The sequence below is a fragment of the Lutra lutra genome, chromosome 18 (assembly GCF_902655055.1).
Source record: "Lutra lutra chromosome 18, mLutLut1.2, whole genome shotgun sequence".
NCBI classification, from domain to species: domain Eukaryota; kingdom Metazoa; phylum Chordata; class Mammalia; order Carnivora; family Mustelidae; genus Lutra; species Lutra lutra.
Window position 1 is genome coordinate 32,592,193 of NC_062295.1, and position 26,898 is coordinate 32,619,090.

Genomic DNA, 26,898 nt, shown 5'->3' on the forward strand with positions numbered 1-26,898 from the left:
CGGGCTACCCTCGCGGGCAGGCCTGGTGCCTGTCCTCTATTTCGGGGACGACGAGCTCTTCCCGCAGTTCCCGAACCCTCCGGGCTCGTGGCTGCGGAGCGCGCAGGAGGCGCCGGGGCTGCAAAGGTCCCTGGCTGCTGGCCACGCCTTGGCCACGCCAGCCTCGCCCCCTTGGGCAACCGCCCAGGGCTTGAACCGCTGGGCTGGAAGGGCGCCGGCTGGGGATCCCAACCACCTCCCCTCGGGCGTCCCGTTCTGCCCGCCGGGGGTGGGGGGCCGATCCCGGTGCAGCGAAGCGCGCGGCCCAGCCGGGCGCAGGTGGACGCGCTGCACGCGCTTGACGTGGAGCGGCTCCCGCAGGGGCTCGAAGCGCACGAGGAGCGCTCGGGCATCGCGGCCCACCCGCAGCCCCTCCTCACCTAGGCGCGCCGCCCCGACCCTCGACCCTCGCGGTGCCCGCCTCGGCTGCGGGCGAGAAGGGAAATTAAACGTAGGAACAGAGCTGCGGTGTGTGCGTGTTTGTGCGCGGCCGTGCCTCCGGGTGATCTTGACTCTCCCGGAGACCTGCCCCCCGGGTCCAGGGCGCGCAGCGGGGGCCTGCCCGGCCGCCCTGGAGATCCCACAGTCTCAGCCGGGCTACTTGCCGGGTGGATGGGCTTTCCGGCTTCTTCGGAGCCTCCTCCCCACATCAGTCCCGGAACCGCCTTGCATTCCCTGCAACCTCCCAGCTCCGCCCAGCGGCCAGGGGGCAGCCCAAAGCGACTAACACTGGCAGTTCAAAGATCATTCTGGAGGCATCTTGCGCTACGGATCCAGGGATCTCCCTCTCCACACACACGCAACAGACCCGCAGCACCGCAGCACCGGGAGGCCCCGAGGGTTTGGCCCCTCCGGCAAGAAAGACTTCCTGCGGCGCCCAAACCTTCCTCGTTTGTGCTGGGGCCCTGGAGCCCCCGCTGGCAGAGGCATCTCCACAGACCAGCTGTGGCCCCACCATGAAGTCCGTGCAGAAACAGTGGCTAGAAGTAGTGGGCGCCTACCAATACGTGCTCACTTTCCTCTTCATGGGTGAGAGGCTGGTGCCCTGGGGTCCCCAAGGGGAGGAGGGACTTCAGGGAGAAAACCTGGGGCTCCACTTGCTTGTGCACGGGAGGGCAAAGGGAGAAGGAGGCGGCCAGAGGTCAGAGCCACGGCTGGAGGCACATCTGCCATCTGTGAGGGGTGGGAGAGGAGAGAGCTGGTGGCATGGAATGATTCTTCAAATGCTAATGCGCTCATCTTTCTCATCTTTCCCCCAGGCCCTTTCTTCTTGCTTCTCATTCTCTTCCTCCTCTTCACGTCCTTCTGGTTGGTCTCTGTTCTGTACCTGGTGTGGCTCTTCCTGGACTGGGACACGCCCAACCAAGGTAAGCGCTGCAGGACCTGTGCCCAGGAAGCAGACAGTGGCGGGGGGCCTTCCAGGGATTCCTCCCACGCATCTCTCTGCCCCAAGGTGGAAGGCGCTTTGAGTGGATAAGGAACCTGGCCATGTGGAGACATGTCCGGGATTATTATCCTGTCAAGGTACCAGGTCATCCACTGTCTTCCTCCTCCCTCTCCCAATCCCCCACACTTACTCACCCCTGCCTGTGCACCCTGGGCTCCCTAACCTCAGAGGGGGTGGGAGGTGCAGAGTGGCATTGCACAGTAGGCTCTCTGTGCTGCCCAGCCCATTCGAGGACCTTGAACTCTGAAGTCTGGCAGGGTGGAGGGCAGCTCTTTTCAGCTGGTGCCCCCCTCCATGCCTGTTTCCCCACACCCTACCTCACCACCACCCCCAACCCGAAGCTGGTGAAAACTGCGGAGTTGCCCCCTGACCGCAACTATGTGCTGAGTGTCCACCCACACGGGATCATGTGCATGGGAGCCTTCTGCAATTTCTCCACCGAGGTCAACAACTTCTCCAAGAAGTTCCCTGGGATTCAGATCTCAATGGCAGGGCTGACCATCCTCTTCCACCTCCCGGTCTATCGTGACTACCTCATGTCCTATGGTGAGCCTGGAGCTGAGCAGGAGGAGGCAGCCATTCCCTCCCAACCTCCACTCCCACCTTCACCCCTGCCCCCGACTGCCTCCCATGCACCCAATGCAGGGACCCGGCCTTGAACATTGGCCTGCTTCACAGCGGGCATCAGTGAAGAGCTCCAGAGCAAATGTCCCTCATCCTTGCAGGGAAAGGCACTCTAGGTCACACTGACATGGGCACGGGGATGGCAGGTTTGGAGGGAATGGGGTGTGGGGCTCACTAAAGGGCGGCTGAGGGGCCAGGCAGCCTGGGAGGGGGTGGTGACGGCTCCCCACCTCCTCTCCTGCATAGGGCTGTGTCCTGTGAGCCGGCAGAGCCTGGACTTTATCCTGTCACAGCCCCGGCGCGGGCAGGCTGTCACCATTATGGTTGGGGGTGCCCAGGAGTCCCTGTATGCCATCCCAGGGAAGCACTGCCTCATTCTCCGCAATCGCAAAGGCTTTGTGCGCCTGGCACTGAGGCACGGGTGAGTGCCGTACAGGCGCCCAGCCCAGGGCTGCTGCTGGAGGTCAGAACTTGACATTGTGTCTGGGGGTCCACACTCTTTTGTCCCCACCCATCCTGGTCCCTGTAGTTGGGCCTCTGTGTCTGATGTGGGCCTCTGGCACACATCAACACTTGGGCACTTTCTCTGTGCCAAGCACCATGCCCACCTCTGCCAGGCTTCTGTCCTCTCCGAAGGAGGCAGGATCAGGGGTGCGTGGGTGGCTTGGTTGGTTGCGTGACTGCCTTTGGCTTGGGTCGTGGTCCTGGAGTCCTGGGATCGAGTCCCGCATTGGGTTCTCTGATTGACGGGGAGGGTCTGCTTCTCCCTCTGACCCTCCACCTCCTGTGCTCACTGGCTCTCATTTTCTCTCTCTCAAATAAATAAATAAAATCTTAAAAAAAAAAAAAAAAGAGAGGCGGGATCATAGCATAAGTAGTAGGGCCTTGTGCTCCAAAATCCTGAGTTCAAAGCCTTTTCTGACACTACCTCAAAGGCAAGACCCTGGACATGTTTCTCTGCCTGTGAGATAGGACTAACATAACACTACTGTGCTAGGATGCTATAGTTGCAAAAGTTCGAGGACAAAATGTATACAGTTGACCCTTAAACAACATGGGTTTGAATAGCACCAGTCCCTTATACATGGATTTTTTTTACAATATAGTACTGTAAATGTATTTTCTCTTCCTGATGATTTTCTTTTTTTAGAGATTTGATTCATTTGTTTGAGGGAGAGAGAGAGGCGTGAGGGAGGGGAGCAGAGGGAGGGGCAGGGACCCTCAAACAGATACCACCCTGACTGCAGAATCCAACTTGGGTTTCAGTTCCAAGACCCCAAGATCATGACCTAAGCCAAAACTGAGAGTTAGCCGCTCAGCCAACTGAGCCCACCGGCACTCCCTGATGATTTTTTTAAAGGTTGTATTTATTTGAAGGCGGTGGGTAAGAGCATGAACTGGGGGAGGGGCAGAGGGAGAGAGAATCTTAAGCAGACTCCCTGCTGAGTGCAGAGCTGGACCTGGGACTCGATCCCAGGACCCTAGGATCATGACCTGAGCCCAAGGCAGACATTTCACTGACTGAGCCACCCAGGGGCCCCCCAGCTTATTTTATTATAAGAATACAATATATAGTACATACACAAAATATTTGTTAATTGACTAATTATGTTATTGGACATGCTATTACGGGTTAAGTTTGGGGAGAGTATTAAGTTATATGGGGATTTTGGGGGTGGGGGTCAGTGCCCCTTACCCCATGTTGTTCAAGAGTCAACATATGAAGGCCCAGTACACACTCATTTCTCAAGAACCGTGAGTCCCTTCTCTCCAGATCTTTGTCATTTGCTTGAAATGGCCTTGGCCATTGGAATCCAGAGGTGTGGGGAGGGACTTGTGGTTCCCTCCAAAAGCCGCTGGCCTGACCACCCTTCTTCTCTCTCTCTCTCTCTGTCCCTTCCCAGGGCCTCCCTGGTACCTGTGTACTCCTTTGGGGAGAATGACATCTTCAAATTTAAGGCCTTTGCCACAGATTCCTGGCAGTATCTATGTCAGATCACCTTTAAGAGGATCATGGGCTTTTCTCCTTGCATCTTCTGGGGCCAGGGGCTCTTCTCAGCCAACTCCTGGGGCCTGCTCCCCTTCGCCAGGCCCATCACCACTGTGGGTGAGTCCCCATCTCCGGGCAAGAAACCTGCTGTCAGCTGTGCGGGCAGCAGGACCTCCCCCACCCCCGACCTCTGTCTCCCCTCTCCCTGCAGTGGGCCGCCCCATCCCAGTGCCCCAGCACCTGGACCCCACCAAGGAGGAAGTGGACCATTATCACATGCTTTTTTTGGAGGCTCTGGAGCAACTCTTTGAGGACCACAAGGAAAGCTACGGGGTCCCAGCTTCTACTCACCTCACCTTCATCTAGCCCTTGCTGTCCTCCTCACCCCGCCCCCGACCCAGCCCTGAGCCCCTCAGCCCAGGGCACTGAGAGCTCTATCTACTGCCTCTCTGTACTGCTCCAATAAAAGCTCCTTCTCTCCTACCTTGATGTTGTAGAATCGGATGCCTACGGAGCTCGCCCTCCGGCTCTGGGGGTTGAGCAGGTCCGGGAATGACCCACCTTCATTCTCCAGGACTGCGGGGATCGGAACCCTGAATTCTCCTCCCAGCAAGCCTTAATTCCACTGCACAACCTTGCCTACGTCTTTTTCCTTTGCGGAGCCCTTTCTCCCTCTGGGAATGAAGGCATCTGCTTCCCCGAGAGCTGGAGGGCCTCAGGACTGAGTTGTGGAGGGCAGCTCTAGGGAGGAGTTGGCTTTGCGGGGTGAGCTGGAGAAGACAGGACAGATGGTGGAACAGCCAGCCCGAGCGAAAGCTGAGTTTTGTTAAGGGTTCCTGGCGGTATGGGGAATGCAATGATCTCTGATGGGAGAAATGAGGATGTTAGTCTGTACTACACCCCTCTCTGTCCTTTATGTTTCCCTGTGGCCGGGCAATGAATGAAACAGGAACCTGTTTGGCCAGCATCACATCAGCTCCTTGCCCAACCTCACATCAACATGAGCCCATCTGCTCAGAAAGCACAGGACTCGGGGCGCCTGGGTGGCTCAGAGGGTAAAGCCTCTGCCTTCAGCTCAGGTCATGGTCCCAGGGTCCTGGGATTGAGTCCCACATCAGGCTCTCTGCTCAACGGAAGGCTACTTCTTTCTCTACCTCTGCCTGTCATTCCTCTGTTTGTGCTCTCTTTCTCTCTCTCTGGCAAATAAATAAATAAAATCTTAAAAAAAAAAAAAAGAAAGCACAGGACTCTTGTGATGATCGAAGAATTAAAATATAAGGGCTCAGAATGGAGATTGGCAAACTACCATCACCCTCATCACAGACACGTCGTCAGTCCCAGGAGAGGATAAGACCGCGCCGTCTAAGGGTCCTCATGTGGTCACAGTGTTTCCTGACTACATCTGTCCCGTTTGCTGCCTGGCTCTACGTCTGTATCCCAGACTTCAGAACTTGCTGGAAGGTAATCAGAATGCACCTACACTAGTCTCCCATGGTCCTATACAATACATTCAGTGGAAGAATTTTTTTCTTGTTCCTGGAGGAAAATCTGAGCAATCCTGTGGCTTATCTGGGTCATTCTCAGGGGGGTAAGTTCTTCATTCACTTTAAATTGGTACATAGACCTGTAGCTTGAGAAGTAATCTACCCTTGGATCTCCGTCCGAGAGTGGGAATCCTCCATCTCCAACAAGGGCAGCAAGCAGGCTGGAAGCAGGTTGCCCTTTTTCCTCCCTCCTCTCCCCCTCCTTCGTTAGACACTGTTACTGACCCCTTGGGATGGAGGGTAGGGGCAGAGGAGGGGAAGGAGGATCCCAGATGTTCTTGACGACACTGTCCCAAGATAGCTTCGTGTTCTCTGGGCCTCCAGACCTTCCAAGCTGATTCCTTTTCCTCAGTGGGACTCTCCTGGATTTTCTAGAGTATTCCCTTTTAGATTTCTCTGCCTCTTCGTCTGTCCTTGGTTTTCTGCTCATGCACTTGACGCAGGATTTCTCCTTAGGAATCCTCTGTTTGCTCTTCTAGGCTGAGAGGTAGAGAGAGGGATGGAAACTAAACAGTTGGAGGCTGGAACACGCTTAGCTTGGATACCACCAGAATACAGGCTCAATGCAGCCACTTGTCCTTCCTGGATGGGAACATCCGGTCAGCTACCGTCTGGCCGTTGGACTCCTCTGGTGGACATACTCCACGAACGCTGGGGTAGGTGGAACTCTTTGAGTTTTGCAACCTTTGTCACTGATCTTGTGGAGGGAAGCCTGGCCCTCCGGGGGGTAGGGCTTACAGAGCTCTGAAGTCCTTCCCTCACACCTCTCTCCTTGGTGTCCCGATTCTGATCCTTGTCATGGGTTGGGGACTCAAGGGTCACTTCTCAATCACCGGCTTGGAAAATGTGGTCCCACTTGTTGCATGTGGTTTAAGGGTAGCATCACGTGTTTTTCTCTGGATTCTTCCCCTGAAGGACAAAGGCACCATCTTCTAGTGAGAACCGGCCACCAACGGCTGGGGGTATGGGGATTAGATCGCTGTGGGCCTTCCTCCAAGAAGCCCCCTGCCCTTCTCCTCTGTGAGTGGTAGATGCCTGTCTCTGGGGAGGGGAGTTTGGGTTGGGTGGTAGGTGAGGAATAGGACTTTTGGGGACTGGGGAGACGAAGGAAGGGACTTCACTCCCCATCACTCATTACTCCTATCTGAAATCCAAGACCAGTAAGTCAGGGGTTGGGAGGGATTAGCCTGAGGCTGGAGAGAAACAGAAGCCAGCAAGCAGTTAGGACTGGGTTGGCCCTAGAAGCAGACATATGGTCAGGAGAAACAAAGTCTTCCCAGTACTCATAAACCTAATTGGGCAACTTTCTCAGGAAAGTGGTCATGTCTCATCCTGGTGGAGAGAGGGACAATTGAGAGGGAACATTATCCTTCATGTGGAAACATCTGGGTGGGTTAGACACAAACCAGAAAGGTACAGGAAGGTCAAGATCAGGCTTCCATCTCTGGGAGAGAGCCTTGGCACCCATACCAAGTTGGGGATGGGGTACAGCAAACAGAACGTGTCCTCAGTGCTGAGAGCTGTGGCAAGGCTGTGCAGGGCAGGGGCGCCGCCTGGGTGGCTCAGTGGGTTGGGCCTCTGCCTTTGGCTCAGGTCATGGTCTCAGGGTCCCGGGATCGAGCCCCACATTGGGCTCCCCGCTCAGCAGGAAGCCTGCTTCTCCCTCTCCCACGCCCCTGCTTGTGTTTCCTCTCTCGCTGTGTCTCTCTCTGTCAAATAAACAAATAAAAATCTTCAATAAAGAAAAGGAGAGAAAAGAAAATGACACCCCTGGACAATGACAAGTGTCCCCGGCTGGACCGAGACTCCAGGAGAGACAATCAAAGGGCCTTGTGCAACGTCAGTCCCCTGCTTCCCAGAGGCTGCTGTCATATGGGTTCTAACCTGGAGCTAAATCTCCCCAGCGCAACTGTCAACTTGGCCAATGGGCTCAGTTCAGCTGAGGCAGGTCAGGCCCAGACCGTGATCAAAGCCGGAGGCCCTGACAGGAATCAAGATTCTAGAGAGATTGTGCTCGAGCTTCAGAGCACAAGGCCTGTTCCTTCCTGCTCTGGCCTGCACGTCCTGGGTCCTCACAGAGAAAGATGCCACACTGCTGGCAAGGTGACAACGGTCACTGACTGGAAACAGAAATAGCACAGAGTTGGAAGGCAGGTAGTTCAAGGGGACGCTTGAGCCTGAACTTGAATTTGAGGACCCAACGTGGTCCAAGGGCCATCTCTGAACCACAGGAGAGTGGCAAGGACAAGTCTGCTGAGGGATAAGGGCATCCAGCCCTGAGCCGCATGCTTGGTGGGGGGTCCAGCTCTGCCAGGCACTGGTCATGACCTTGGTCAAAACACGTAAGCCTCAGTTTCCCCTGGTAACACGGGACTACCTACTTCCAAGTTGTGAGGTTTTAAAACTCTAATTGAAATACAACACAGACAAGCGCACAAATCACAAGGGCATGGCTCAGATTCTCATCAACCGAAGACACACAGGGTTTCTCCGTGACGGGGGTGAGACGCCATCCAAGTTCACAGCCACACAGATGTCTCTGTGCTGACGTTGAGGCTGAGGCAAACTCTCCACCCACCAGTGACCCAGCCTTCTTTCTTCACCCTTGGCTTTCCCTTGTTTGGGTGGGTGCCTCCTCAGCCACAGTGGAGCTGGGAGGAAACATCTGGAAGCCTTTGCGGAGAAAGAAGGGGGAGGTGGCACTGAGGAGGGCCGAGGCGGGGAGAAGCCTTCACAGTATAGCAGAGTCCACCCAGCAGGCCGGGGGAGGTCCGGGCATGACCACGGCTGATTTGGAAGCTCCACACCCAGACAGGGAGAATCTTGCTAGGGTCTGACCTGAGCCCCACGGCTAGTCCTGTCTCCATTCCCCTGTCACCAAGGCCAACCCCAGTATGCTTTGGGGATCTGGCAGTCACCTCCCACAGATGAGCTCTCCTCCAGCCTGACTGCTGGTCCTTCCTCCTGAGCTCCAGCCACTATGGTCCTCCCCACCTGCTTGTGGAAAGGGCAAGCTCTGTAGGGGTAGAACATGGCATCTGTGTACCCAGGGAGCCCTAGGTCCTGAGCCACCTGCCATCCCCAGGGTTCCTGGGGTTGATGCTGGACATGCCAGAATGGTCCTCACCTCCTTCTTCTCCCCACACATTCCAGAACCCCACTCAAGACCCCTGGCCTCTTCAGTTTTCCTGCTAAACGGTTTTCAGCTTCTCTTCTCGCTCCCCACCCCCACCCCTCCGCGGACAGCCTCTTGGACCGCTCCTCTGCGATCAGAGACGTCTTGCCCCTCCTCTCCCCTCTAACCCCTTCTCCTGCTGTCCAGATGCTCTTTGTAACACACTGCTTTCTGCGTGTAAGTCTCCCTACTGGATCCTCACTGTCATGGGGTCCTTGTTGTTAGAAGGTGTGAAATCCTCAGCACCACATTCAAGGAAGCCTCCAAACAGCCCAGCCCGTCTTCCCAGCCTGTCCTTGACTCGGCTCTCCTTCCTGAGTGGAGAATGGATGGAACCCCTACCAACGAGCCCCAGTTCAGCTCCCGGGGCTCAACCCTCACTATAAGCAGACCTTGGCAGGTTCACGTACCGCCTCTAAGCCTCTGGTCTATACCACAGGGTTCCTGATGAGCTCGAAATGAGGTATGCACAGAAATGGGACCCAGCAGGGTGCCCAGCAGACCTTAGTTACTGGCACTCTTATCTCGCCCACCTCTTTACAGGAAATCTTTTCCTAGCCACAGCCACATCCCAAGCCTCACACCATAGGATCCCATCACGTACACCATCGCATTAGGCAGACTGGTCTTCTGTTACCCGAACATACGACTCATCCATGATCTTTTATCTCATATTATTAAATGTGGCTGGTAAGGGCAGGAAGTGCATCTTCGATGGTTTTGCATTTTGACTGCGTTCTGGTGATGACCATGCACCAGGCACGAGTGAATGAAGCATGTCCAAGAGACCTGTGCAGAGGGAACCAGCTGCATCATTTGTAGCTTGTGCCCAGGAAGCCCAGCTGGGGGCGGGAGTGCATGGGGGTTCCCTTCACAGAGCCAGAAGTGGGGGGAGGTTTGCACCCATCATGGGAAGGGAGGGAGCTCCACTAGTTTCCCTAACAAGGGGCCCCACACTTGGTGATTTAAAACAACAAAAATGGATTGTCTCACAATTCCGGAGACCGGAACCAAGTGTCCACAGGGTCTTCTCCCTCAGAAACCTGTGAAGGAAGAAACCCTTCCTCCCTCTTTCAGCTCCACACACGGGCCGGGACCTACGTCAGTCTCTGCCTCTGGTGTCACACGGCCTTCTCCCTCTGTGTTGTGTCCAAATCTCCCTCTCCTTCTAGAAGCCCACTTCTAGATTCAATTAGGGCCCACCTTTGTTCTGTATGACCTCATGTTAATGTGATTACGTCTGCAAAGAACCCATCTTCAAATAAGGTCTCTTTTGCAGGCACTAAGGCTAAGGACATCAATATATCTTTTTGAGGTGGGGGGGTGGTGCGTATTCAGCCCTCAACAGGTACCCCCCCTTTTTTTTTAATTTTTAAAGATTTTATTTATTTATTTGACAGAGAGAGAGATCACAAGTAGGCAGAGAGGCAGGCGGGGTGGGGCAGGAGGAAGCAGGCTCTCTGCTGAGCAGAGAGCCTGATGCGGGGCTGGATCCCAGGACCCTGGGATCCTGACCTGAGCCGAAGAAGGCAGAGGCTTAACCCCACTGAGCACCCAGGCACCCCAACAGGTGTCCTTTAAAAATTCACACAAAAGTCTTCTCTGCTTATGCCTGGGGGCCGCACCCACCCAGAGATGGTCTTTTGTGCAAATTATGTTGGGTGGTGGTGAGCATTCACCACGGGATCTCTTCTTGGAGGACTGTGCGTGACAGGTGCACAGAGAGAAGAACATGGGTCACTAGACCATCCTGAAGGGCCTAATGTATTTTCAAGAGGCCTGTGGCCCACAGGACAAAACCATTAATGAGTTTCCTCATGCCATTCCTCCTCCTGTGTAGCTGAATGATAAGCCCCAACATTGTGATTTCTCGTCCCGATCTGGAAGAGTCTAACTTCTAAACATATGAACTGAGGAAACTTACAAGCTCGACTTGATGCCTCCTCTCGCTCTTTTCTTCCCCGTCATTCCCCCATGTGGGCACCAGAGGGCGGTCTCTACTCACAAGGCAAAGGTGTCACTCCCGCTTAAACCCCCTGCCCACCCCACCCGCAGCGGGCCAGCCCCTGCCTACAAGACCGGTACAACCCAGAACTGCCAGTTCTTGCGAAGGGCGCGGTTGCTCTGGGCTTTGCTCAGGCTGCCGCCTCCTCCTGGGAGGACCTTGTCCTTCTTTATCCACTGGAGGGGATTTTTTTTTTTTTTTAAGATTTTATTCTTAAGTAATCTCTACGCTCGGTGTGGGGCTCGGTTACACAATCGGGAGACCAAGAGTTTGACGCTCCACTGACCCATCCAGCCAGGCGCTCCTGGAGGCGGACTTTTTTTTTTTTTTTTTTTTAAGATTTTATTTATTTATTTGACAGAGATCACAAGTAGGCAGAGAGGCAGGCAGAGGGGGAGGGGGAAGCAGGCTCCCGGCTGAGCAGAGAGCCCGATGCATGCGGGGGCTCGATCTGCATCAGGACCCTGAGATCAGGACCAGAGCGGAGGGCAGAGGCTCAACCCACTGAGTCACCCGGGAGCCCCAACTTGTTATTTTTTAGGGGCACCTGGGTGGCTCAGTCTGTTAAGCGTCTGCCTTTGGCTAAGGTCATGATCCCAAGGTCCTGGCATGGTGGCTTCGAGTCCCACATCTGGCTCCCTGCTTCTCCCTCTCCCATTCCCCCTGCTTGTGTTCCCGCTCTCCTGGTTTCTCTCCATTGCATACTAAATAAATAAAAATCATACAAATTAAAAAAAATAAAAAACTTGTTATTTTGAAGACCAACAAATGAAAAGAAAAATTTAAAGCATTTAAATGACTCATGACCTCAGCCTAAATCAAGTGTCAGTCACTTAACCGACTAAGCCACCCAGGTGTCCCCCACATTTATTTCTCATGGGTCTGGAGGCTACAAGTCCATGATCAAGGTTCTGGCAGATTCAGTTTCTGGTGAAAGCTCTCTTCCTGGCCTGTAGACTTACTTTCTTTCTGCCTCCTCACAAGGCCTTTTTTCTGCAAATGCGAGGGTAGAGAGGGAGCTCCGGTGTCTCTGCCTCTTATAATTCTATGGATTCTAGCCCTACTCTTATGATCTCATCTAGCTTTTATTCCCTGTGTAAAGGCCCCTGTCTCCAAATACAGTCACACTGGAGGTTAGGGCTTCAATATATGAATTGGGGAGGGAGACACAATTCCATCTCTCCCTATGATAAAGATCTACTGAAATACCAGAAAGATATGATGTCTGAAATTTTTTTCAAAATATCAGGGTGCTTGCAGTGTCCAATGATAGTGGTTATGAGCTGATAATTGTTGAAGCTGATGGTAGGCCAGTGAGGCTTTGTTATACTGTTCTATTTTCTGCGTGTGTTAGATAGTCTCCAGAATAAAAGTGATGGGGTTTTTTCTGATGGCTAGCTAATGATTGAGCTCTTTGAGAACAGAAATGGAGTCAATCAGACCCATCGAAGATGACGTTAATGTTTGTGAATAAATGACAGACATTACAGACAATGTTGGTTCATATGGACCTGGAGAGAGGGACCTGGTGATGGGTGGGGAGAGAAGATGTGGAATTTCAGGGACTTCTAGGCACAAGCCGTTATCCTGAGCCTTTAGAAACGCAGTGTGAGGGGTGCCTGGGTGGCTCAGTGGGTTGAGCCTTTGCCTTAGGCTCAGGTCATGATCCCAGAGTCCTGGGATCAAGCCCCGAATCAGGCTCCTTGCTCAGCAGGGAGCCTGCTTCCCTCTCTCCCTCTGCCTGCCTCTCTGCCTACTTGTGATCTCGATCTCTCTTTCAAATAAATAAATAAAATCTTAAAAAAAAAAAAAAGAAGAAAGAAAGAAAGAAATGCAGTGTGAGGCTGGGTTGTGCATTGGCTTGGGGTTAGGATACCGAGAATCTGGTTTTACCTCTACCCGGTGGATGACTTTCGATAAAAATGATCAAAGGTGGTCTCAACTTCCCCTACTCTAGAACTAGGTTGAAGTCATTCCTTCTTTCATAATATACTTATTAAGCATTTACTATGTGCCAAGAGCTGAACAAAGCACCAGAGGTATAAAGATAGCTTTAACATCAGGGGGCCTGGGAAGTTCAGTCAGTTAGGCATCTGCTTGAGTCATGATCTCGGGGTCCTGGGATTGAGCCCCACGTCGGGCTCCCTGCTCGACAGGGAGTCTGCTTCTCCCTCACCCTCTCCCTCTGCCCCGCTCCTTCTCTCTCCCCCCCACCAATAAATAAATAAAATCTTTTTTAAAAAAAGATTTTATTTATTTATTTGACACAGACGGAGGGAGAGAGAGAGAGATCACAAGTAGGCAGAGAGGCAGGTGGTGGGTGGGTGGAAGCAGGCTCCCTGCTGAGCAGAGAGCCCGATTCGGGCTCGATCCCAGGACCCGGAGACCCTGACCTGAGCCGAAGGCAGAGGCTTTAACCCACTGAGCCACCCAGGTACCCCAAATAAATAAAATCTTAAAAGAAAAAAAAAAGATAGCTGTAACATCAACCCCATTCTAAAAAAGAGTTCTCCGTGGCTTCCCAGCTTTCTATCCCCTGATTCATGAAGTTCCTAGAGTCTGACAGTCCCAAAGGAAGAATGAATAAGGCAGGCCTCTGGTTCCATCTGCATTTCAGTGTACAAGCTACAATGCACCACAGGGGAGAATTGTTGTTCTAGTTGGCTAGATCGTAATACCTACTTTTAATCGAACCTCTATGCTCTGCCAAGCACTTTTCTTACATTATCTTACTCAATCCTTACTGGAAGGTGGGAGCTATGCCCTCTTTACAGATGAAGAAACCGTGAGTCACCAGTATGTGGAATCTGTGATACCTTGCCTTCTGAGGTAATCTGGAAAGTTCCTTCCGATGCCATAATTCTGAGTAAGACTTTTAGGCATTCACTGGCTCTGTGACTCTGAGGCAATTACTCAACCCTTTGATCTTTGGCCTCCTGCCTTATCTGCAGATCAGTTGGTCCTTTGCCTAGTCAACAAAAAGCACATGCGGTGCCCATAAGATGCTCAGTAAAGCATCTTTTATATTTCTCTGCGATCAGCCAAGTGTCGATAGACTTGACTCATAGAATGGGGACTTGCCCAGGAAGAAGGGTCACTGGATCAGGGAGAGGCCAGGGGTCTCAGCCTTGGTCTCAAAAGCTGGAGAGTCGGAGGGAGAAGAGGGGTCAGAGAGGAGAACACCCCAAAACCAAAAATCTGGGGGAAGAAGTCCTGGTCATCAGAATCCCAGGGTGCGGAGGTGTTCAGTGCCAGAGAAGAAGACCCAAGGTGGTCTGCTGAAGGGGAGGGTGAGAGACGATGATGGGGATAGGGACGGCCCATATGAATGAAAGGGCAGGGAGGAAAATACTGCCCTGCTGACAGTAAGACACACGGGTCCAGAGAGAAGACACACAATACGCTCTTCCAAATAAAAGGCCCAAAGAAACAAGCCCGGCATGAGGGTCAAAGCCAGTATGGGTCCCCAGGTCCGAGACAGCATTTACAAAATTCAGGGCCGCTAAGGGAAGCCTCCAGCATTAACTGCACTGACATCTGCTTCGTGCGCTGCCGTTTGCAAAAGCATTTTCACCAAGTACCTCTGCCCTCTGAGGGGTCAGTGGGCGGTGGGGGGTCTCAGTTTGCAGCCGGAGGCCTTCATAGTGCCCCTTACCAGCTACGGGATCTAGCCCACATGGCGGGACTTCTCAGAACCCACTTTCTTCCTTTGTAAAGTGACTAAACAAGCCTCACCCATCCTACAGTGTTATGAGAATCAAACCGAAGTGCTGTGCAAACATTCTGAGGCTCACCACCAGGATGGGGTGCAGGGGTGAAGTGGGGGGGGGGGGAGGCGGGGTGGCCTGGTACCCAGACCTGTGAAGCCAGGACTCTCACGCCTCTGCCACAAAGCAAATCAGCAAATCACGCTTCCATCCCCACGGGTCTTAACCTTGGCGGATTTTAAAGTCCAGTGGCACTAGGTGATGCACCCCCACCTCCATCCCCTCCCCCCCCATCCCCGCATCCTCAAAGCACTTACGGATGCCGAAAGCCTCTTGTTCCCTCTTGCTGGGAGGGGCAGCCAGGGGATTCGTCATCTTCCATCCCCTTATCACCACCGCCCCCCTAAACTCTCAGGGGAGTCGGGACAGAAGCAGCCTGCGCGTGGTGATTTTGGAACCACGTGGCTTTTGATTAGACCAATGAGCGGCGACTTCTCTCTTCTGCGCCGCTCAGACGTGAAGCGTTAGCAACTTCGGGAAACTTTCTTTTCTCATTGGCTGAGGGAACTGGAAGTGGCGAACGTTGAGCCAATCCCAGAGCTTCTGGTGGCAGAAGGCGTGGCTTCTGGGAGAAAAGGGAGGGATTAGAGCCTGGTTGCGTCTCCCTCCTGCCGCCTGTGACTTTTTCCGCCAACTTTTTGAGGAGCTGTCCCACCGTGGAGCACGTTCCACCTTACCCGCGGTTTTGGGAGATGGGCAGGGTGTTAGCAGTTTTTTAAAAAAATCAGGAATGGGGAGAAGTCATATTAAGAAAAAAGAAGGATGGGACGCCTGGGTGGCTCAGTTGGTTAAGCAGCTGCCTTCGGCTCAGGTCATGATCCCAGCGTCCTGGGATCGAGTCCCACATCGGGCTCCTTGCTCGGCGGGGAGCCTGCTTCTCCCTCTGCCTCTGCCTACCACTCTGTCTGCCTGTGCTCGCTCTCTCTCTCTCTCTCTCTCTCTCGAACAAATAAATAAAAAAATAAAATCTTTAAAAAAAAAAAAAAAAAAGAAGAAAAAGAAGGAAGAGGGGCGCCCGGCCGGCTCAGTCGGTGGAGCATGCAACTCTTGATCTCGGGGTCGTGAGTTCGAGCCCCACATTGGGTGCAGCGATTACAGAAATAAAAAGTTAAAAGAAAAGAAAAAAGAAAAAATAAGAAGGTTAAGTGACTTGTCAGTTATTTATTGGCCTACCTGGGCCTAGAATTCCAAGGATGACTCTCGTCTGTTTCTCCGCGTGGCCATGTGTCTGGGAGTCCCAGAAGAGGACACGAACCCCGCCCCCCACCTGATCACATTAGCACAGCCTATTGGATCGCTGTAACAGGTTAACGGAGTTATCACCTTGGAAAGTATTTTATTTTATTTTTTTTTAAGATTTTTATTTATTTGACAGAGAGAAATCACAAGTAGGCAGAGAGGCAGGCAGAGAGAGAGAGGAGGAAGCAGGCTCCCTGCTGGGCAGAAAGCCCGATGTGGGGCTCGAACCCAGGACCTGGGATCATGACCTGAGCCGAAGGCAGCGGCTTAACCCACTGAGCCACCCAGGCGCCCCTTGGAAAGTATTTTAAAAAGTGGGAAAAGATAGGTGGGGAATCAGAGATTGGTGGGAAGAGGGAGCAGGAGAGCTGGGCAGACCCTGGAGGGAGGGCGAGGGAGAGGGGCTCCCATCCCCATCTGTCTCCCGGTGTCTTCTCGCACCCCCATCTGCAAGCGTGTCCAATTTCCTCCATCTGTTTCTCCGATCTAGTCCCCAGGGCTCTGTGTGCCCTCTCCAGTGGCTCTGACTTACCTGGCACTGGCATTAGTTTGAGGGGGTTTCGCCTGGAGGAGGGAGGGCTGCGAAAGCGGTGGGGGGGGGGGGGGGGACGGGGAGAGGAGGTCCCGGGGCAGAGTGTGAAGGTGCTGGGGGTGTGGGGTGATAACTAAGCCAGCAGTCAACCCCTCCGCCAAAACCCTAGGCACCTCCCACCCTTAGTCCCGCTGCCCAGCCGGAACAAGGGGCGAAGTCTCCTCGGCTGGACTTGAGGCCACCCAGCTGCGCCGGCCCCCGGGCCCGCATGCCCCACCCCCACCTTGCCCGGCACCTGCTCTCCGCCCACCCGCCCCTAGGCCGCCCTGAGTCCACTCCAGATCCGGGCCGGGTTTCCTCCGCGTCGCCAGGGTCTCCGCCCCTCGGAGCCGCAGGACGGGCCCCGCAGAGCGTCGCGGCGGGAGGTGTCCGCAGCACCCGAACCCCGAACCTCCCGCCCGTGTGCGGCACTGAGCCGCGGCGTAGACCCCGCATCCGCGCTCCAACTCCGAGTTGGGACTGCTCCGGTCCCCCGCGTCGTCCGAACTCGACCCTCGGGGCTCCGAAGGGACCCCACTCCCGACACCGTTCGCTGTCCGCGTGGCCTGCCCCGCTCCGTGTCTCGGTATCCCGGCCCGGGCTCCGGCTCCGGCGAGGTAGGGGGCCGCGGGCCTGGGGGCTGGGGGCTGGCGTGCTCCTCCTCCGCGGAACGGGGGTAGCAGAAGGCCACCGCCCCCCCCCCCCCAGGGGAAGACAGCCGCTGTGCCCCCTACAGTCCTACCCCTCCCGGTCCGGTGACCTAGATAACTGGGATCCGGACTTTGCCTACATGTTCAGAGGCACTTTCCCGTCCGTCACCCCTCCCCCATCCCGTCGTCATTGCGCTCCCACCTGTCCCCTGAGCCTGGCGCCCACGGGGACCCCTGCCAAGTAGAAAGCTTCCTTCGGAAGCTCTGTCCCGCCTGCCCTCGCCCCCACTCCCCACTCCTGGGAAGGGGCAGAGGAAAGACTGGGGAAAACCCTCCAGGACAGCCCCTAATCCATGGCTGTGGCTCTGGGGCACCCCCCATGGCTCATTGGTCTATCTTCCTCATCCCCTGCCTGTGCCCCATTTCATCTTGTCTCCCCCGCCTCTGTTCCCGAGGTCTCTATTCTCTTCTTGACTCTTTTTCTGGCTCTCTCCTCCCCTTGACCCCTTCCCCCATTGCGCACAGTGAGGAGAAGGGGGTGTGTCGCTGCTTTCTATTTATGGTCTCCCTGGGGAGGGGGTGTATTGCTAGGACTTTTTTTTTTTTTTTTTTTGCATCTGCTTGGCCCAGAGTCACGAGGTGTCATGTCTGTGTCTGGTATCCGTGCCTCCTCCCACTCCCCTCTCCCATCCTCTCCTGCCCCGCACCTCCCTGTCCGCCTTTGTCTCCTTCCTGCCTCCCCTCCTGTCCTTTTTGCTCTCTTCTTTGGGTGCTTTGTGTTGCTGCCGTCTCTTTGTCTCCGCCTCTCCGCTGTCTGCTCCCTCTACTCCCTGTTCCAGCTCCGAGAAGCTGTCGACCTCAAGGGCACCAGTATTTCAGGTGTGTGGGGTGCGGTGGAGGTGGGGTGGGGGCCTCCCGGCATGCCCAGCGAGGACTTTAATCATCCCTCCCAGAGTGAGTATTCATATTTATAAGATTGAAAGAATGGATCCAAGAATGCGGGGATACGGAGGGCAAGGGAAACGCTGCCCCTCTTCCTGGAGCTCAGTCCAGGAGATGCCTGAACTACATCTCCCGCAGTGCCCTGGGGGCACAGGCTCCCTCTGCCTAGATACATTATGGGAATGACAGTTCAAGGAATCAGGTTGGAGGGCACTGTCCTGAGGGATGGAAAGGGATCAGAGTGTGGAGCCAGGGTTGTGGGGCCAGCCAGCAGCTTTGGCTTGGCCTGGAGCCTCTGGCCTGCTTTGTTCCCAACACCCACTTCCCCCAGGGCTTAAGGAACTTGGAACATTTGTGTCCTGTCCCCCCAAAAGGGAATAGGTATAGAGGAGTGCCTAGGAAGAAAATGAGAGAGATGAATTTGCAAGCTCTTCCTTCTTTCCTGTGACCTCCTTACAAACAACCTTATCCAAGATGAAGACACACCCTTTGGAAAGAGTCTCCCCTGACTTGAAAGCAAAGGAGGGTAACCGAATGTCTTGAATCAGTTGGATGGGTCCCTGTCTCCAAGTTGCTCACATTCTGTCCCCTTTGGGGGCTGTAGGAAATTGCCAAGCTCAGCACGGAACTACCAGCTGGTATTTTTCAGGGACCTGTGAACTACTAGTGAGGTTGCCTGGAAATGTAGACGGAAGCCACAAGCTAACTTGCTCATTTCTGAGACCCATCATTGCCAGAGCTTGCCACAAGGAATCTGATGCTTGAGCTGGTCCCAGGCTTGTTGGCATGGAAGTGCTGACAGTGGGGGTGGGGGGGCACTAGGGTTTCCTCCCAAGGACCCCATCTCTGGTTCTGAGCTTTTAGTTCTTGGGACCTTTGACTTCTGCCAAGGAAGGACCCAGTAATTCCTGTCCTTGCTCTTCTGCCTGGGTTTGGAGGCCCAAATACACCAAAAATACACTCCCCCACTGGCCTGGGAGCCAGGAAAACTTAACCTTGACCTCAAGCCTGGCTCTATCCAAGCGGAGTCACCTTAGGCCAGATCTGAGCCTCCTTTGGGTGTCTGTTTCCTCGCTGTTAAAGAAGTGGGATGAACTTGATGGTCTCAGGAGGCTCTAGTAGGGGCTATAAGATCCTCTGAGTCTTTGCTTCCCCTCTTTCTGAAGATACTGACCTGATGCTGTCTTACCTCAGCCAGGTAAGGATTACCCAGGAGGGCCTTAGACATGGGGCTTTTGTTTTGAAGTTTCGTCTGTATAGCAAGCATGCTGTAGTTATGTAAGCTGTTTATGGTGTGGGAGCTAAGACCATCCCTAAACTCCTTAGTGCCATTGTTTGTCCCCTCTCCCAAACCTAGGCAGTGTGCTTGTTAAAAAAACAAACAAACAAACCAACCAGTATCATCCTCCACAAAGTAGCTAGTAGATGTGTCTCCTGGGATGTTGGTTAATGAGGCTTGAGGTAGGTTGTAGGAAGGGACTGTTATAACTGGCTGAAAGAGAGAAGGGGGGTTTAATTGGTTGATTTGGTTGGTCTGGAGGGGAGAGGTCTGGAAATGAAGAGCCATTAGGACTTGGGGAGGGGCTTTCTCTTGGCCCTGTTTCTGGCAGGGAAAACAGAATAGGCCGAACGGTGACAGATCCAGGGGAGCTGACCCAAAAATGAGAATAGGAAGGACACAGAAAATCTTGAGTAGAAGATAGGGTAAGAATTATAGGAAGAAATTAGAAAGAAGAACAGAGGGAGAGAGAAAATCAGAAGAGACTCTCTGGAGGGAAGGTAAATGGGAGAGGGGCATAGGTGATCTTTGTGGACATTCTGTTTGCCAGAGCTCCAACAGAGCCTTTCCCCAAATGATCATCTAGCCCTAGAGCGGAGCCAGGTCTCCCTACGGAGAAGGAGGGAACAAACTCCAGCAGGAGGAAGGGAAAGGCATTTTGATCAGCCTGGGAGGAATGACTTGAAATTTTCGAATGGACCTATCCAACTGCCCACTCTGGTTTATGTTTGAATGTATGTGTCAGAGGTGGGAGTGGAGGGTACTGGACTGGCAATAGGGGAAGATCTGGAGTTTATACCCACCCCCCCCCCTTTGCTCTGGGATTGTGACTGGCAGTGGTAGGAAAGGGGGGTATGGAACCCTCTGTTTTCCCCAGGGACTCCTTTTGTAGGGAGAGTGGAGATGATGGTTTCTCATGTTCTTACAGAAGTCTTGGAGAAGTGGTGGGACCTTTTCAATCTTTTACCCCTTCAAGGGCCTTTTGCCCCTTGTCTGAGTCCCTTAGGGGCAGCTGGATGTGAAGGGGATCTCGGGACAGTCTCTGAGGAGCTCATGGGTTTCCTGATTTGTGACTGTTGAGGAATCCCCTGGTAGGTTTGGGAGCTCTGGGAGCTTGCCAGAGCCAGAGGCCCTGTATTCCCGGGGTCTGTGTGGAGAGCAGAAGAGAAGGGGTATTTGTGTAGGAAAGGGCTGTGGGGACTGGAGGTATAGGGGGCCACATGTGGAAACAGGGGCTCTGACCACAACACTGGGTTGTCTATTTTCTGCAGGGAAATGAAGTTGGAAGCCAGGTGTGGTGCAGCCAGCTCAGAGGTCCCTAAGCCTGAAAACAAGGCCAAGTCAGATGCTGAGCCACATTCAGACGGCTGGAGGGGGAGGCTGTCACGTCCAGATCTGGATCACGGCCTGAGGCTGAGAGTGAGACCCCAGGGGCTGAGTCAGGGCCTGAGGCCAAGGCCAAGCCCTTGGGGGCCAACCCCAGGTCCAGATCCGGGCCTGACGCCAAGGCCAAGCCTTTGGTCTTCGTGGTGGCACAGGACAGGAGTTTGAAGAGGTGCTGGCCATCTCGGGGGGCATCTCCAGTAGGCCTCGACTACAACGTTCCCAGCCACTACCACAGCCGGCTCCGGGATCCCGACGGCACCGTGGTGCTGGCCAAGCGTAAAGGAGTGGTGAGAGCCGGGGCCGGTGAAAGCGGGGTGAAGCTAAGTTTGGTGACCGGGATCTTAGGAAGGAGAGGAGGCCTGAGGAGCCAGTCCGCTCTGGAACCAAAGAGTCGGGCGTGTGGATCCAGGGGCCCAGCAATGAGCGCAGTCCTGGGAAGAGTGGAGGAACCAGAGGGAGGGACTGGTGAGAGCTTCGGTGTTTGAAGATTCGTTTGAGCAGTTTTGGGGGGCAGGAGCATAAAAAGAGGAGAGCAGGCAAAAGAAGGTAGACTGGAGGTGAGACCAAGAGCGGGGTCAGGACCCCTGAATGGACTGAACTCTCTCTCAAAAGGCATCTGGAAACTGCGAGCAGGCCGGGCTGCTAGAGGGGGGTCGGGGCGGAGCTAAGAAGAACAGGGGGCGTGGCAGGGACTAGGGGGCGTAGCAAGTTCCTGGGGCTGGGACCAAGGAAAAGGGGTGTGGCGATGCCCAGGGACCCGGTGTAAGCGGAGCTGGATCCTCTCTAGAGGTGGATGAGACCGGGATGGAAGGGCCGGCTCTGGAATTCGAGACCCGAGGGCTGAGGAGATCTCCCCGGGGCAGGCCCGGGCCTGGCCTGGCGCCCGGGGTGGGGACGACGGAGTGCTCAGCGTGTGGGAAGAGGCGAGTCCCGTGAGCCGAGAGACCCGGGTGGGGCGGAGGGCCCCCTAACGGCGTCGGTCCGCAGATCGTTCTGGAGTCGGTGCCCTTGATCGACGCCAGGGAGACCGTGCTGGTGGAGGGGCTGCGCGTGGCACCCAGGGAGCGCGGCAAGGGCGTAGCGCGACAGCATCTGGGGGTCAGGGTGGCACAGCTCACGCGGGACAACCAGCTAGGCCCCCGTGAGCTGAAGAAATGCCGCCCCATCACGCAGCAGGTGAGAAGGACCCGAGAGCTCGGATAACCAGGCGTCCTCCCGCCTCGCGCAGTCACCGGCTTGCTTTCTCTGCTGGGTCTGCCGAGTGGGGGCGCCCGTGAGCCCTGCCCCGGGACTCGCAGACCGGACCCAGGCCCTTTTGCCTAATGGCAGTCAAAAAGCTCCTGACTCCCAGCTGTCCAACCCTCAGTCCTTACTCCAGATGGCTGGCGAGCCCCGGCGTCCGGAGTTCCGTGACCCTGCCTCCCCTCTATTGCTCCTGCTTCCCTTCAGGGACCCAAAGATCCTGATCTGGGCCTTTGTCCTTTCCCTGCGCCTCCCTTATCCTACCGAATAATCTGTTTCCCACCCTTCCCCTCCCCTCGGAGACCCAGGGCCCCACACCGACCTCGCCCCTCCTTGGGGATCCAGGCACATATTCAGAGGCACGCCTCCTGCTGTCGCCCTCCGCACAGCGCGACGAGCTTCCAGGAGGGACCATCATCCAGGACTGGCATCCCTACAGGCCGAGGGAAAGCAGCCCGCGCCGGCTGGCGGCCAAGGCCTGGAGTGGCGCGTGGACAGTCCCGCGTGCTCACGCTGTGCACGCGCCCCTTTCCCATCTCGCATGGCGGTGACGGCACGTGGCGCTACCTCAACATCAGCGCCTTCGGCAGCGATGACGCGCAGGTGCAGAGCCAGCTTTTGCAGCATCTGCAGCGCCAGGCCCCGCGCCTCGCCGGCCTCATCGTCATGTGCCGGCTTTTCCTAGCGCCCCAGTTATGGTCACAGCTGGCTGACTTCTGCCAGGCCGGCCGGGGGCTCGAGCTGGTCAAGGGTGATACGGAGCAGCACCTGCTGGAGGCCGCCATCTAAGGCGTGTCCTATCGGAGGGGACAGAAGCAGCACTTCAGATCTGCAGAAAGCCCCGACTCCCTCTGTTCGCAAGCTCCGCCCCCTGCCCCTGCTCTCCGCGGTCGGCTCTGAAGCCTCACCTTACTCGCAGCGCCCTAACTTTTTACCCTTACTTCTCTGGCGCGACCCGAAGCTGTTGCCCACGCCTTGGTCCGAACCGCCGGGTTTGGGGGAGGCCCTTGCGCTGCGATTGTCCACCCTTTCCCCCTTACTGGCCGAAGAATGGGTTCCATCCCAGACTTCAGAGCCTTTCCTTGTCCGCCGCCTTGGCCTGACAGTGAATTCGGCCCTTCTTGGCTTCTCCCTTCTACCCCCTCGCGGATGGGAGCGGGCAGAAGGATGTGCTATGCCCAGCTGCCCAACACGTATTACTTTTCTTCCTCCCGCCCTTTCTCGAGCTCTCAGAGCTTGCCCTGCACTCTCCTCCTTGCCTCCTTCTTGGCCTCCTGCGCTTCTCCATCACTATCCTCTCCCTCCTTCCCTCTGTGCCCCCACTCTTCTCCTCCCCGGGCCTCCCAGACACTTAGCTCCCCGTGGCCCATTTGTCTGCTCCTCCATTCCTCTTCCCCATGACCTTTTCATCACTCACCCCGTTTGCAATACGGAGCCTGTCAATGAACTAGAATTATAATGCCCTGTTGAACCCTCCAGGGACGCATCTTTCCAAGCCTGCCCCCTCTGACAAGTTTCCTCCAACTTTGTACCATGTTGCTATGCCAGAGGCCCCCTTCCCATGCCCCAACCAGTGGCCTGAACTAGGCCATGGACCAGGGGGGGGGTTGGGTTGGAGAGTCTGGCGTGGGAGTGCAGATTCCTCAGCCCAGTATGGGGCTGTTCTCCGGTTCTGATCGGGCTGCCTTCTAGCGCCACTGGAACCCCCACCTCCGGTTATTTCTGGACATCCCTCCCTTCCTCTGGTTTCTTTAGGGTTTTTGGACTTTGGCAGTTTTCTATTTGAGTCCAAGTAGTAACAGCTGGAAGTACACAGCGCTGTCTCCTACACTGGATGCTCATATCTACCACGGAGGGAGGAAACAGGTTCGCAAAGATCAAAGTGACTTCCAAGTCATTCAAAGTAGCTTGGAGCCAGGTAGGGCCTAGAATTGCGGAGTCCCAAGCCCTGAGCATGCTTCAGAACCTCACTCCGTGGGACCGTGAGTGCTGGAACTTCTTGCTGGACGATGGACAGTTGGTGGGGATTTGTTAACAGCAAGCACAGGCGTCGCTGGGGATGGAATCAAAGACGTGGACAGAGAAGGGCGCCTGGAGGTGGAAGAAGGTGGGCAAAGAGGACAGCCGCTGCTTCATCACTTTCCCCAGTTCCGGTTCTGCTGTTGCTGCCTTCGGCGTCTGGCCATGCTGCCACCCTCCCTGTCACTTCAACCGTGACTGTATTGCAATAAAACGGACCCTTAGCCCACCCTCTGTGTCTGTTTCACTTCTCGGTGGGGGAAGGATGAGACGCATTATCCTCCCCCCCCTTCCCCAGCAGCCTGTGTTAGAAAGGATCTCTAAGCCCTGTGGCAATGGGGCTAATGACTTCCTGGAGCTGGAGAGGGCTGCTGGCCGCTGCGCGCCCCCACCCCCACCCCAGCCCAGCGGCAGAAAGAAGCGGTTGCTCTGGAGCGAGGAGGGCAGCTGCGCGGAACCCTGACAACCCCGGGTCTCTCTTTCCCCTGGACCTAGGAGTCCGCTGCTATCCAAATTCTATGGGCTTCTCTCCCAAGTTTCCCTTGGCATCCAGGACCGGCCTCCCTCAGCCCCACAATCCAGGCGTCTAACTCGCGGCTCTCGGCTCTCTTGGCCCGAGCGCTCGCTTCCCGGATTCCTGGGTGGGCACCCCGCGGAAGGGGGAGGAGGTGGAGGGAGCTTGGGCACCGCCCCCCGGGAGCCAAGCTCCCGAGCGCCGGAGACTGCGATTCCGAAAAGTAACACGCGGGGGCGCCAGGACGCGCGGACGCCGGCGAGGCAGCGCAAGGTGGTTTCCGTCCGTGTGAGTGTGTCCATGGGCGTCTTTGTGTGTCTGCGTTTCTGTACATGTGTGTACGAGTCACAGGGTGTCCGGGTGGGATGTATTCGGGACAACGTGCCTGGTGTGCCCCAGAATCAGGTACTCCAAGTGGCTTTTTGATGAGGAGGATATTTGATATGTCACTATGTATGTGTGGATGGGGAGGTAGGTAACTGTATCGTCGTGTGTGCAAGGCGTAGCCTGTGAGTCCCTGAAACCGCGTCTTGGATTTTTGAAGTCACATTCCCTTAGGGTTTTTATCTCCTCCCACCATCCCATGTAAAAGGAACGAGGGCTCTCAACGCAAATCTCCATTACCCTGGTCACATCTTCAGCATGTGTCTGAGTGACACTGCCATGCTAGGTGTGATATTGTGTTTGTGTAAGTGGGTGTGTCTCAGAACATCAGTGTAACTCTGAATAACAGTATGTCTGTGTGACAGGTGGATGTTGGAGGAGGCTAGGGCAGAATTATGAAAGTACACAATTTGCTATCTCTGGTTAGTTTGTGGATATCATCTTCATGGCGTGTGTGTTTTTCCTTCTCAGTCTCTCCAGAAGCTGTCTCTCTTTGTGTCTCCCCTCATCTCTGTCTCTTTCTCTCTCTCTCTCATTCTCTTGGTGACTCATCTCTGCGGCTTTGCCCTCCCCCGGCTTGCTGGGTCTCCCATCCCCCACTCAGGAGTGGGTGGGGGTATGAGAGAATGGGACCCTGGAACTGAAAATCAGGATGAGCACCCCCTTCCTATTACTCATCATTCCCACACCCACCAGTGGCCCCCAGCCCCCTCTCAGTCCCCTCCCCAGTACTCCCCACTATACTGAACTGGGCTGGGCAGGGGATAGGGCAATGATTCTCAGGGGAGACCTTCAGCATCTTCTTTCAGTTCAAACTGGAGACCCCTGCCCCTCTCATAAAGTGCCCCCCCTCTGCCTGTCCCCCCATCGCTGACGCAATGAAAGGCTGCAGAGGTGAGTCACCGGTTGGGGGGAAGGGAAGGATGGGGGGACGATGAGCTGCGGGGTCCCCAAGCCCCTGCCCTCTTTTTCTCTTCCAAGCCTTCCCAGGGAAAAGACACAGGGGTCTGTCCACCCCCCTCCTCTGGCTTTCCAAATCTTCAGTTTGGATCACTACTCCATTGGACCCCATCTTCTCCTGCTGCCCTCTTGGAGAGTATGAGAGATTCAGAAACAAAGACAGAGAGAGGGATTTATACAAATAACTCAGAGCAAACACCAGGCATCCCCTCCAGCTCTCCATCTCAGCATTGCCTTTTCCAGCTCTGCCTCTCCATTATCTTTCCTCCCTTCTCCTTCCTCTACCGATTCCAGCCAACTGTCCCCAGGTCCAGCTCTTTTCCAGAAGCCCCTGGAGTCAGCAGGGTATGAAGGGCACAGCACATCTCTGAGAGGTGGGGTGTATGTGAATGAGCATACCCAGGTAGGAAACTGAGATGAAGAGGGGCAGAAATAGACCCAGAGATTCAGAGTCCATACAGACGGGATCCAGATTGTGGAATCACCAACCCTATTGTGTGTGGGGGGGTGCCCTGGCTTCCACCTTACTGCCCCCCTCCCCCACCCCATGGTAGCTGAGATTCTTGGGATGTCAGTGTCTGAGAAGCTACCCTGGGCTCTGGGCTGAGTGGAGGAAGGAAGGGGTGAAAAACTGGGGGAAGAATGGAAGAATAAGGGAACACTCTGAAAACAAGGGGGCAAAGACCCGAACTTGGGGACTGTGGATGAGTGGCTTTACTGCACAGAAATCTAGAGATGGTGAGTGTGGGGGAGGGGCAGGCAAGATCAAAGACACAGAGACATCTGTATAACTTCTAACATAAATCAGAAAGCATGGAAAGACTCAGAAATAAACAAAGACGCATATGTACACACACACACACACACACACACACACACGTGACACACCAAGCCTGGCTCACTTTTCGGACAGCAGAAGATGCCCAGACTGGACACACTCAAAGCTTCCCAACCACACAGGTATACAGACACTCAGAAGGATTGGAACCCACATGCACTCATACTTATACAATGACATCTGGAAACAGGCACAAACATGGCCACATAGATTGCAAGAGATTTCATATTTAAAGTGGAACACTATCATGCCTAGCCACTCTATCTGATTAAATACACAACTG

General features: G+C 55.0%; 2 protein-coding genes and 1 long non-coding RNA gene across 3 annotated transcripts; 2 read left to right on the plus strand and 1 right to left on the minus strand.

The window, feature by feature from the left end:
- The first annotated feature begins 776 nt into the window (after nucleotides 1-776).
- MOGAT3 (monoacylglycerol O-acyltransferase 3) lies at nucleotides 777-4,585 on the plus strand. The gene is made up of 7 exons (XM_047714654.1): nucleotides 777-1,068; nucleotides 1,299-1,406; nucleotides 1,493-1,563; nucleotides 1,828-2,032; nucleotides 2,357-2,531; nucleotides 4,015-4,217; nucleotides 4,312-4,585. Exons 1-7 carry the CDS (start codon nucleotides 996-998, stop codon nucleotides 4,464-4,466), a joined length of 990 nt encoding a protein of 329 aa, XP_047570610.1. The 5' UTR covers nucleotides 777-995; the 3' UTR covers nucleotides 4,467-4,585.
- A 3,494-nt stretch (nucleotides 4,586-8,079) lies between these two features.
- On the minus strand, nucleotides 8,080-14,979 carry LOC125091178 (uncharacterized). The gene is made up of 2 exons (XR_007124599.1): nucleotides 14,849-14,979; nucleotides 8,080-8,317 (listed from the first exon to the last, which is right to left on the minus strand). It is a non-coding gene; the product is annotated as an uncharacterized LOC125091178 (long non-coding RNA).
- A 3,471-nt stretch (nucleotides 14,980-18,450) lies between these two features.
- On the plus strand, nucleotides 18,451-24,140 carry NAT16 (N-acetyltransferase 16 (putative)). Its single transcript, XM_047713121.1, is given in 7 exon segments — nucleotides 18,451-18,519; nucleotides 20,544-20,638; nucleotides 20,716-20,945; nucleotides 21,646-21,858; nucleotides 22,146-22,371; nucleotides 22,374-22,397; nucleotides 22,400-24,140. Coding segments are annotated over 6 exon segments (1,074 nt in total). The 5' UTR covers nucleotides 18,451-18,519; nucleotides 20,544-20,547; the 3' UTR covers nucleotides 22,690-24,140.
- Nucleotides 24,141-26,898: the final 2,758 nt, after the last annotated feature.